The sequence below is a fragment of the Penicillium chermesinum genome (genome assembly GCF_028974085.1).
Source record: "Penicillium chermesinum strain IBT 19713 chromosome Unknown utg000007l:1.0-2695246.0:1.0-2697696.0, whole genome shotgun sequence".
NCBI classification, from domain to species: domain Eukaryota; kingdom Fungi; phylum Ascomycota; class Eurotiomycetes; order Eurotiales; family Aspergillaceae; genus Penicillium; species Penicillium chermesinum.
In genome coordinates, this window is record NW_026695317.1 from 1,869,523 (window position 1) to 1,881,063 (window position 11,541).

Here is an 11,541-nt window from a genome sequence, read left to right on the forward strand (position 1 = left end):
TTGGCATTTCTTAATCACCGAATAGTGAAACCTCCATCAACACGGATATCTGCGCCATTGATCATCCCGCTAGAATCCTATCCAAACCATCAGCATCCCTATACAAGAGATCATATGATACAGACATACCTGGCAAAGAAACAGAACCGAGTCCGCAACCTCCTCAGGCAGCGCAAACTTGCCGGTCGGGATGGTTTTCAAGAATGCCTCTCGCACGGTGTCCTCGCCCCAGGCCTTCTGGCCGAGAGCCGTCCACGCCACTGTGGGGGAGACGGCGTTCGCGGTAATGCCACGGCCTCCCCACTCGGAAGCCATGCTCCGCGTGAGACCCAGCAGTCCAGCCTTCGAAGCACAGTACGCACCATGCCGGTGCAATGCCGCATGGGCAGCCTGAGACGAGATGCTAACGATCCGTCCAGGCGGCGCAGGGCTGGTGGAGGACTCGGCGACTTTCGAGGCCGCGAAGTAGAGATTCGCAAAGGCCTGGGAGCAGAGCATGGGGCCCAGGATGTTGACATTCAGGTGCCTGATGGTTTCTTCGGGGGGCGTGAGCTCCATGTCGCTCAGCGACACGTAGCCAGCTGTGTTGACCAGAATGCTGGGGAACGCCCTCTCGGTCGGTGAACTCGATTCCGGCGCGACCAACTCCTCGTTCAAAGAGGCAAAGGCCGACCGTACAGAATCGGGGGATGTGATATCGCATTCGTAGGCGTGCACGCCTTCGGGGTTCGCGCTGCCATAGCTCGTCTCGAGCAGCTGGTCTTTTTTAGCTGCTTCGAACGGGGCGTAGAGAATGGCGAGGCGAGCTCCCTGCTGTCTTAATTTCTGGCCGATGCTGGTTCCCAGGCCACCTGTCGAGTGGGCATTAGTGTTGGAATCTTGCGATCCTGCGACATTAATACCTACCCAGGCCTCCGGGGAGGATTGCTAAACGACGACTGAACGCCATAGTCTCGTTAGATTTGTTGCGATTGGCACTTTTGTTCGGGATTGTCTCGCAGTAGGTGTGTGCTGTGCGTGCTGCAAGCGTGGTTCCACGTCTGTTTCGACCCCTCGCAGAAGGAGGGGAAGGCGACGTTTTTAAGTAATTTGGGAGAACAGGACGGCCAAATGTGCTTGACTACTGCGTAGATCCAAGTCAGGAGCTTTCTACTAGTATGCCCAGCGGTATAGATAGAGCTGAGATATTCAGGACCTAAAGCCTTGGAGCTAAGCGCCTTGTGACTCTGGACCCGGATAAATTACGGAATGGAGCAGCTTGCGCTCGGAAGTCCAGCGCGAATCGCTTGCTACGTCACGCATGTTCCTTTCGCCAGAATCTTCGTGGATTTGGTGGATCTGGTGGATCTCGTGGACCCCGTGGGGCGTTGGAGCGGGTTCCCGATTTCGGAATCCCGGTCTATGGGGTCTTACATTCTATGCAAGCGGACCTTCTTTGTGGAAGGACAGCCTTAGACCACCGTAGCCAGTCCTGACTCGCTGACTCTCCTTGTTAACGCTAATTGGATGGGGTTTTGGGATCTCATCACTACTGAGCGCAAAGATAGCCGCTTGTAATTTTTGCGGATCAGAGAAGTCTTGGGAGGATTTGATTCTCGAAAAATACATTGACATTGACGGAAGTCTAAGGAAAGTTGTTTAAAGAAACTCTGTTACCTATCGCTACTTCTTCTCCTGTTCTTCGATTTCGTTGCTTCAGTGTTACTACTTGTATTGTATAAGCTATCCCTCCCCCTGTTCTTTAATTTTGGCATACCAGTATTATTGCTTGTATACTCCCAAAGACACCAATTTATCACTCCTATCAAGTCATCACTAGATGAGTCAACGTACAAGAACACATAGACTCGTGTACATGCCTAAAGGCCTCACTGGCCCATTCACTTGCAGCGTAGAAGCTTAAGCGCGCAACTTCAATATTTCAATTTTGGCAAAATTCGGGTCAGTTCAAAAGCAAAAGAGTTTGTCGAACTTGAACTTTTAGTGTCTAACTATCGGCATCGGCATCCCCTTTCTCATAAGCTCGCCAAAATAACGTCATTCGCTGGATGGACCTCGCCAAATCGAAGCTCTGCCCGATTGCTGGAAAGGCTTTGGAAAACGGCAATCTTCTCTTTTGCAGGATGTGCATGCCATGTCTTATTGCAGTGCACGTTCGACGCCGCCAAGCTTAATTCAACTCAGTTGCGCGGTAGGAGCAAGTGGCCTCCAAGCAAGAGTAATCCTCGAGTATCGGCAAATCTGAGATTGGCCAGCCCTTCATGGGCGGATGAGCTACCGCATCCCATCTCTTGGCTACACATTGCATGCACCTGGACGACGCCACTTCACCTGCCTCATGGTCTGTGGCGCCATGATAGAGAACGAGGTGTTTCCTCAAGCCATCATGGAAAAAATCCAGAAATGATGGCAGAGGAACCGTGCGGCTGAACTGCCAGGGCATGGGTTCCGGGTTCTCGGCCAGGTGTGTCTTCTGACAAAGGGCGGCCACCTCGCTGTACCGCTCCATCCACAGGCGGTTAACCCAAGAGATGGCGATGATGGCTCCGTCTTCACCTGGACGTGGATGCCCCTGTTCACAGGTGATTCCATGCGCCGCCCAGATCCCCTTCAGCTCGTCGTTCACGGAAGCGAGGAAAGCAGCGTTTTTTGTCGTGGAATCCTCTGTCAACATCTGTCGGCACGCGGTTGCCGCATTGTAAGCAGCAATAGGGAGTATAAGCTTCTCCAGGTGCGCAACGTTACGAGACAGGAGGAGAGGAGTTGTGCCGTGAGCGTTAGGATGAAGAAGGCGGACCTCGCACCACCCGCCTCGAGTGAACCTCGTGAACAATGCATAGTGAAGATCCCAGGACCAGCTCTCATGTTCTTCAGCGCGGTCTCCTTCGGCTTTGGGTACAGGGATGGTGATGCAGATAAGTTCTTTCCACCCCAAAAGGAAATTTGCCAAGGAGAGAGACTGGTGCAAGTTGTTTCCGCAGTTATGGGCGTTCATGATGGCCCGGTTCAGGACGATTGCATCATAAAGCTTCCATTTAGAAGGATCACTTTTCATGGCGTTGAGGTATGTCAGCAAAGACTCGCAGCTGCTTGCGTTGGAATGGAAGGTGGCCATTTTGACTGGGCACAAGGTTGGCGGTTGCTTCGATGCTCTGGTAGCGCTCTGGGGGTATGGGAGCTTGCGAACGGTAACGTGTAAGGAAGCAGAAATGGCAAGTAATGAGGAACTCTCAGCTGGGTGAAGGAAGTGAAGGAACATACAAGAGGTGAATGGAAAGTACGCTTCTTCTCATTCACTTTACTGGATTCTGGGATGAAACAGCATAAGTGAGCTGAAGTGGAGAGATCATCGATCGAATTTCCATCAAGCATGATACAATTTGGAACTCTGTCTACGGATCCAGTACAAGATCAGAGTCTTCCTGGAAGTCACAGCTGCACCGATTCAACGGACTCTGGTCGATCCAGTCACTTGGTTGCTTATTGCTCAGCAGCGGGAGGACCATATATCAGCGGGTTTCAAAAACCCTGACGCTACGAACTACAAACGGCGGTTGCTGCTCTTTCTAGTTTCGTCATGCCAGGAGTTACAAGACTTCCTGGCGCAAGAGAGATATACGTGGGCACACCTCTCTGATCCTGTACCATGGGGGCTTCAGACAGCATGTTGAGACGACCCTGGCACTTTTTAGACAAGTCCATGTTGAGTGCATCGGTGTCATGGTAAACAATATCCACCAGAAGCCCCAGGCAGACGAAGGCGCTATTCTACGAGTTCACTCACCTGGGCCTGGTAACGACCATGACCAGCAAAATAACCGCAGCAAACCGCACGCCTACATAGAAACAGTTAATGGAGTCTGCCACGCCAAAGTGGCGAGACAAGAAAGAGGGAGTCAAGCAAGCATGTCCTTTCGCTGGTATTATCCAGATCAAGTTTGAACGGTATTTCTCAGAACGAAGTGATACTTGGAAGAAGTAAAACTTCGAACACCCGCCATGCGCGTGACTAACTGAACTGTACTTACCCGGCTTCTCCCTTGGGGTGAAGCCTTCGCTGCCCAGGGCAGACTGCGAGCCGTCTGTACAAAAGTCTTCTCCTAGATCGTTCCCAGCTTTCAAACCGAGACTGGTTCAGCGGAAACGGTGCCGGCTTCCTTTTGCTCAGCGGAGAGATTGGTTTCAGAACCAGTGTTGGTCTCCAGGTGCTGGAACCATTCCTTTTGAGACTTGCGCCACCACTCGCACAGTGCAAGAATGGTAACACCGCCCATGATGACAATGGCATAGTTGAATAAGCTTGAGTCTTTGTCGATCAGGCTGTTTCCATACTGCGGGGCGCAAAGCACGGAGAAGGCAAAGCCATTCCAGGCAAATGTGACAATAGCCGCAATAACTCCAAAACGGCCCATGTCCCAGAAGCCCGGTCGGAATGACTTTCGAGATATAAAGGTGCGACCGAATCCAACAAGGCCGTATGCCGCGATGGATCCAGCTGCAGATGTTGAGATCAAGCTTGAGAAGGCGACCTGGGAAGGCAGTTGGGTGCAGAGCAGGAGAGCTGCGATGGTCGCAATGAAGATGACTGCATTGTGAGGCTGCTTTGACTTGGAGACACGGGAGAGCACATCACTAAAAGGGAAGACACCATCGCGCGCCACAGCAAAGACCAGCCGGGATACGGCAACCAAGGAGATGGACGTGTTCAGAATGGAACCGATCATTGAGATGATGGTCATGACCACATGGGCGTGCGGGCCAAGTGCCAGCGCGTACATCTGGATGAAAGGCTGCGGCGCACTTGTATCATAAAACGTCTCAATCGAAGGCATGCAGAAAAGGAAGAGAACGATGATCGGAAACCCACACAGCGCGGAAGCAACTGTTGCCCAGAACACACCCTTAGCAGCGGCCTTCTTCGCAGAAACGGTTTCCTCGGCCACATGACCCGACGCGTCTTGACCTACGAGGCAACTCGCCGGGAGGAACCAGGAGAGTACCCAGTTGAGGCTCGGGGTCACATCGCCACCATTATATGTGGAGGTGAAGACGAATTCCGCAGACTGAAACCCGTACGTTTTCGAAACGCCGATTGGGAGCCAAATGAAATTGAGCAGCATGTCGATGACGATAACCGTGAAGCCGGCGCGGAAAACCCAAGAGTACATGCGCGGCGGCAGGAAGTTCATGGCCGTTGCAATTCCCAAGAAAGCCAACGAAAACGCCCAGGCGATGGCTCGTGCGCGGACGTCAGACGTGCTGTGGGGGAAGCTTGTTTCCGGATCGAACACCACCACTTCCGACACGAGGTAGTTGGCAACCCCGAACGAGTCGCTGGCCAGAAACGCAGTCCAAGCGACCAAGGTCCATGCTGCTACCATAAACGAGATGAAGCGGCCGACGCGGCCTCCTCCCCAAGATCGGAACGCCCAGTAGTAGATCGATCCCGCAGCGGGGTAGGCAGAGCAGGCTTCGGCGAGACATGCGGCAGTGATGATTGAGAGAACACTCCCAGAGACCCAGGAACTCCACCTGCAGGAAAGTCATTAGAAAGAGACCGGAGCGACCCATATGCGACAGACTTACATGGCAGCAGGTCCGCCGCCACTTAATGCGATGTAGAATAGCACGCGAATACCTCCGATGCAGTACAGTGCCGAGAAAGAGCACGCAAAGTTATCGAAGCTTCCCCAGCCTCTGGCCAGTACAGCTTTGTATCCTAGCTTCAGAAGCTCACGGTCATCCTCGTCCGCAACCTGATCATTCGAAGTCTCGTTGGCCGTTACAGGCCGAGAGACAGAGGCCGATTGAACAGACACCATGTCAGAAAAGCGCAGATTGGAAGCGAATCAGCCTGGTAACGCAGTCCAGAAGCAATTTTCAATGTGCTTGTTGAAGGAAACTGCGACTTTCAAGGAGCTGGCAGAGGTTTCTCGGAGATTTTCTCGTATAAGAAAATCCATGGTTTCCAGGTTTTTTTTAGGTTTTTGGCGTCACGCGGTCACGTGTGTTGCTCAATTGCCTCAACGGGGTCTTTCCCCTTAAGGCCATGAACAGAGAGTAACTATGAGAAGGAGACTCAGGCACCATTCTGGAAGGGCGATAGTGATCTATGATACTTCGAGGCCTTTACTCCTTTCGCATGGTGCAGAATAGGGGTCATGCGTGGCTCCAACTTCAAAGGACCGGCGGTCTTCAGCCTGCACTTTCCGTGCAACATTCGGCCAAATAGTCCCTTTGTCCGGCCTGCACTACTTAAATCGGCTAATCGGTTAATTGGCCCAGGGCCACAAAACAACTGGACCGAGACGGTTGCTCTCGAGTTCTGCCGAAATATATCCGGAATGAAAATCTCCGGCGTTTCGTGTTTCGCGAGTGGGGTTAACGGCGCGAGTTATTCCATCTATGACGCGCTCTCCGCCAATGACCCCCTATTCACTCTATCCTCAGAGATTATACTCTGTTGGTATTGAACTCTCATGGCTTCATTGACTTCTTCTTAATCCTGGATCGCAGTCGATTCCCAGGCGGAGGAGATCTGAACAGACACTACTAATAGTTAGAGAACAAATCGTGGAGGCCAATCACGAGGTGCCAAACCCCCTCGATCTCCTCTCGTTTCAAATAGGCTGAATATGAAACCTTTTTCAGAAGGCAGTTCCGGAGAAATTAACATGTCTGCTATCAGTCCCCACCAAGCTATGTCTATATAAGCCAAAGGGGATCTCTTCACGTCGTACTGGTACTACGACACAGCATCACAACTTGAAGACTTCCTACCAACGAGCCTTGAGTATTTTGATTATGGGATTCTTGAAGAATATCCTTCTGGCGTCAGCCCTGATTTTGGGCGTAAGCGCATTGCCGGGGGACCACCATAAGCGACAGACAATTACTTCGAGCCAAACAGGAACAAACAATGGATACTACTACTCGTTCTGGACCAACGGAGGTGGCTCGGTAGAATACACCAATGGGAACGGAGGCGAGTACAGCGTCAGATGGGAAAATTGCGGCGACTTCACTTCAGGCAAAGGCTGGGCTACTGGCAGTGACCGGTAAGATATTTTCCCCACCCTTTGCGGCACAGGTTAACAGTCAAATTAGCGATATTACATTCTCTGGATCCTTCAATCCTTCCGGGAACGCCTATCTTGCTATTTATGGGTGGACCACCGGCCCTCTAGTCGAGTACTATATCCTCGAGAACTATGGGGATTACAATCCCGGCAACTCGATGACGCACAAGGGTACAGTCACCAGTGATGGCTCCGTCTACGATATCTACGAGCACCAGCAAGTCAACCAGCCATCTATCTCCGGTACTGCTACCTTCAACCAATACTGGTCCATCCGCAGAAATACTCGCTCAAGTGGAACCGTAACCACTGCCAACCACTTCAAAGCGTGGGCCTCTCTCGGCATGAACATGGGTAGCTTCAACTATCAGATTGTCTCCACTGAAGGCTATCAGAGTAGTGGATCCTCCACGATCACTGTTTCTTGAGCCTTGAGAATGTTGAGTCTTGGTTGGAGTCAAGTTGACAAGAAATGTGCCGGTCATATTATCGAGGGATGAGTTTCAGTGAGAGGAAGTCACAAGCGAAGCCAGGATCTTTCACCAACCAGAAAACTTAAAACTTTCCGGCTGGCCAAGCTTAGTTCCCACCGTATAATTGAACTCTTTACTCGAAACCTCCAAACCCTACTCGATACCTTTCCTCTTTGCCTTAGATTTCAGTATCCTTTCGACAACTTGAGTAAATTGTTACTTTCCTGGGTATCTCGATTCAAGGACTAACCACAAATTCTTCCTGTTCTCTCCGCCGCCGAGCTGAAATGATGGCTTCCCTACTTGTCGCCGAGCCAGGTCCGGAGGTCAGGTTATTAAGGATTGCCTTATAATCAAAGGCCGTCAATCCATCCTCATCCACTTCATCGCCTCTGATCTTCCCAGATGCCATCAGAAGATCGGCAATATAATTGTGTTCGTGCATGACCGCGGCGTGCAACGGCGTCCTTCCATAGTTATCCTGTATATCAGGGCGGATGCCGTCAGACTGGAGCATAACCTTCACGAATCCCGCATTGCCGCGACGGGCAGCATAATGAAGGGGTGTTTTGCCATATGTATCGGTTCCGTTACAATCGACGCCTTCGTACTCGAGAAGAGTTTTTGTCACTCCAATATTGCCATGTTGAGCTGCGACATGCATAATTGTCCGTGTTTTGGAATTGATGCCATGGCCGTGTATCTCAAACGGCTGATGAAGGCGTTTTGAGTCGAGAAGGATTCTCATGACTGGGATATTTGCTGACTTGACGGCTCGGTGTAGAGGTGTTCCCATGTTGTAGTCCAGGAGGTTGGGATCGGTTGATTCTAATCCAATCAACTCTTTGGCGACCAATTCGGTACCGAGGGTCAGGGCGGCTATGTGCAGCGGCGTTTGGCCCAATTTGTCTTGCGCGTTCAAGTTCACTTTTCCGGACTTGAGGAGAATGGCTGCGGCTTCTGTATTCCCGTATGCGATAGCGCGGTGAAGAGGGGTTTGGCCTTCCGAGTCCTGCAGATCGAGTTTCGCAGATGGGAAGCTCAAAATGGTCTTGGCAGTAGATTTATTTGAAGAGCGCTGGAGAGCGAGGTGTAGTGGTGTTTGATCGAAATGATCTGTGGCATTGATATTCACAACTCCTGACTCGAGGAGCAATCGGACTGTGGAATCATGGCCGTTCAGAGACGCTACGTGGAGGGCATTTTGTCCCTTTTCGTCAGCTATACCGGCATCAACCTTTTCTGAGTCGACCAAATTTTTGACTATCGCATCATGGCCGGAAGAAGCGGCGAGGTGGAGAGGAGTCCTGCCAGAAGAGTCCGCAGTATTCGGGTTAATCTTGCCTGAATGCAAGAGCAAAGTGACAATAGGCTCGATTCCCCTTTCTGCAGCAAGAAGAAGCAGTTTATTAATTTCATCACTCTTTTCCAGGTCCAAGATGGGACCATTAAGTAGACGAAGAAGAAGATCGTCGGGGTTTGATGCTTCGGACGCTGTCTGTAAGGTGCAAAGGATATGGTACAAGCAATTACATTTTGCATATGTAAGGAACCGGAAATCGTGATTGGATACCGTCTCCGGCCTTGGACGGTACTGAGCCATAGTCTTCCCCATATTGAACCCCGGGGTTCTTCTCAGCTTTAAGAGGTTTAAGGCGAGCTCTCGTGCCGCTGATGGAACGGCAAGGTTCGACCGAATGATTGCGGCCGGTGCTGAACTAGATTGCAGTTGCGGAATCACTCGGGTTGAGACTTGAGTCTCGAAAATTCCATAGTTGAGATATGTGACTATGGTATCGGTCATTCGTTTGTGCGCCTCGTGGAATGTAAATTTAGACTCGTTCGTTGACTCGGGGCCGATCAAGAACTGCCTGACGCTGCCATGAACAAGCCTGACAGTGTTCTCCTCTTCATCAAGGGTAAGTAGGCTTCCACAGCAGGCCAGTGTGGCAAATATGTCATTAATGAGTTTGGCAGAATCCCAGACAGTGTCTCCTGGTACGACACTAAGGGCCTCTCGGAGTTCATCCAGTGTCAAGGGATATCGAGCAGCGACAATCAATTCTAAGATTCGCCTTTGGTTTGATTTCGCAATACTCGAGTCATCAACTCTTCGCAGAATGCGGGAGAATGTCCCAGAGAGTGTCTGGGGCAAGTCTGCAAGAGCCTGACGGATCGACTCATCTGTTCCCATCGCACAAAGGTTATCGATCTGAAGAGCAACCCAAAGAAACATCCCTTGGGACCCTTTCAGAAGTGCATCTTGGATTTCGAGAACTAAAAGGGGGTCTCGCATGGTCAATTTGCCGGATTTGATCCGATCCTCAAGCTCAGTTTCTATAAATGCCTCAATGTCACTCGAGTTGTCGGGGATGGCAGCAATCAACGGATCGGCTAACTCTTCCCATTCAGGGTCAATTCCATGTGGGTCGCGAGGCTCTTTGCGTACAGATTGACAAAGAAGCACCGAAAACTTCTGCTGCAGCCAGCGAAGCTCTTGGAGCACGACTTGTCGGTCGGCAACTTCACATTCATCCAGACCATCGATCACTAGGAAGGCCCGAAAGCTTGGGCTCAAAGTGCCGTCAAGAAGACGCCTGATGCTCGCATATTCATCTAGGTCATCGTTGAGGTTGTACGCTTCACTTGTTTCTTGCAGGCGAGGGGCTCTCCACAGAAGCTGGCGAGCCAAGGAGCCGATTATTGTACGCGGCCTTAGGCTTGCAGGCATATCATGTCTACAGAAGAAGAATGCAACTGACACATTCTGCCCTTGGGCGAAAAGGTGAAGGTCGTCCACGATGTTAGCAAGGAGTACGGATTTGCCGAATCCTAGCCGTCCTGTCAATATGAGTGAGGAAGAATGAACCCGCGACCTCCATTCAACGTAAGGAGAAAATTGTCGGAAAAGGGTGGTGCTTCCTGCTTTTCTTAGCTGTTTCCACGTAGACATGTAGTCGTAGCTTGAACAAAAATCCAATGCATTCAGATAAGCTTTCATCTGGCGCTGGTGGGTAACTTCTTTCGAGGGTTTTCTTGACCAGATCTGAGTTACAAGGCTTGCTTGTTCCTCGATCCTTTGGGCCATGAGATAATTAGCTTCATCTCTGATCTCCTTGGCCCAGGATTCCAGCTGGGACTGGAAACTGATCAGATCTGCATCATTGAGCGTTGCCCCAATTTTTCCGATGGTTGATTTTTGGGTGAATCGCAACATCTGATGGCAAAGGCGAACGACGACACCGAAGTACTCAAACAGGAAAGACTGCAAATCTTTAGAGCGAGGGTATAGCAAGGCCAGCTTTTCATAGCGCGGTGCTGAGCGGCCAATCACCATGAAAAGGCTGGACACCTTCTCAAAATAGGTGGAGAATTGCAAGATTAGCTACATAAAGGTCTCAGTATCGACTCGAAAACAGGCAGTCAAGGAATACTGACCATCAGCGAGGTTCTCACAAGGGCCCAGACTCCACTTGCGACCAGGTTCTGCGAACCTCCGACCAATGTATCCCCGAGCGCAGCGAACTGCTGCACGGACTGGAGGAAATTGGTGGTCCGAGTCCCCAGGCAGCGACCACGGAACTTGGTAGACAGCTGCTCGTCAATTTCTGCAGTAAGTTGCATAACATCTTGAATAGAAGGAGGCTTCTGGCTCGCCCGAGCTCGATGATGGTTGAACTGTGCTTTTTGGTCACCAGTCAGGTCTGCTTCGTACTCGGAAACGGCCTGAGCCAGGCGGATCGCAGGCTTCAGCCGCGGTGCAGGTATAAGCCCTTGCGGCAGCGCGACCATCCCGGCCTTCTCGATGGATATGAAATTACGACTCAATGCATTTGGGCAGAGGCGCGACACCGGTTTTGTGGGGCGCAACTTGCATGACGTTGGTACGTAAGCAGAGGGACTGGGCCATGTAGCACGGTGCTCGCATTCCCAGGCTAGTAATTATGTGTATCCGGAGTATTGAACATAAACTTAGCAAATATTAGGCT

At 51.1% G+C, this 11,541-nt stretch overlaps 6 protein-coding genes across 6 annotated transcripts; 2 read left to right on the top strand and 4 right to left on the bottom strand.

Moving 5' to 3' along the window:
* Window positions 1–14: 14 nt before the first annotated feature.
* On the bottom strand, window positions 15–949 carry N7468_009430 (putative short-chain dehydrogenase/reductase; the record flags this gene model as incomplete). Its single annotated transcript, XM_058478726.1, has 3 exons — window positions 15–77; window positions 130–851; window positions 907–949. The coding sequence occupies 3 exons, from the start codon at window positions 947–949 to the stop codon at window positions 15–17; spliced, it is 828 nt and encodes a 275-aa protein (XP_058327056.1).
* Window positions 950–2,170: 1,221 nt separating this feature from the next.
* On the bottom strand, window positions 2,171–3,259 carry N7468_009431 (uncharacterized protein; the record flags this gene model as incomplete). The annotated part of the gene is made up of 1 exon (XM_058478727.1): window positions 2,171–3,259. One exon carries the CDS (start codon window positions 3,257–3,259, stop codon window positions 2,171–2,173), a length of 1,089 nt encoding a protein of 362 aa, XP_058327057.1.
* Window positions 3,260–3,720: 461 nt separating this feature from the next.
* On the top strand, window positions 3,721–3,942 carry N7468_009432 (uncharacterized protein; the record flags this gene model as incomplete). The annotated part of the gene is made up of 1 exon (XM_058478728.1): window positions 3,721–3,942. One exon carries the CDS (start codon window positions 3,721–3,723, stop codon window positions 3,940–3,942), a length of 222 nt encoding a protein of 73 aa, XP_058327058.1.
* A 176-nt stretch (window positions 3,943–4,118) lies between these two features.
* On the bottom strand, window positions 4,119–5,822 carry N7468_009433 (uncharacterized protein; the record flags this gene model as incomplete). The annotated part of the gene is made up of 2 exons (XM_058478729.1): window positions 4,119–5,532; window positions 5,587–5,822. 2 exons carry the CDS (start codon window positions 5,820–5,822, stop codon window positions 4,119–4,121), a joined length of 1,650 nt encoding a protein of 549 aa, XP_058327059.1.
* Window positions 5,823–6,804: 982 nt separating this feature from the next.
* On the top strand, window positions 6,805–7,507 carry N7468_009434 (glycoside hydrolase family 11 protein; the record flags this gene model as incomplete). The annotated part of the gene is made up of 2 exons (XM_058478730.1): window positions 6,805–7,058; window positions 7,108–7,507. 2 exons carry the CDS (start codon window positions 6,805–6,807, stop codon window positions 7,505–7,507), a joined length of 654 nt encoding a protein of 217 aa, XP_058327060.1.
* A 283-nt stretch (window positions 7,508–7,790) lies between these two features.
* Window positions 7,791–11,344, bottom strand: N7468_009435 (uncharacterized protein; the record flags this gene model as incomplete). Its single annotated transcript, XM_058478731.1, has 2 exons — window positions 7,791–10,937; window positions 10,991–11,344. The coding sequence occupies 2 exons, from the start codon at window positions 11,342–11,344 to the stop codon at window positions 7,791–7,793; spliced, it is 3,501 nt and encodes a 1,166-aa protein (XP_058327061.1).
* Between the last annotated feature and the right edge of the window lie 197 nt (window positions 11,345–11,541).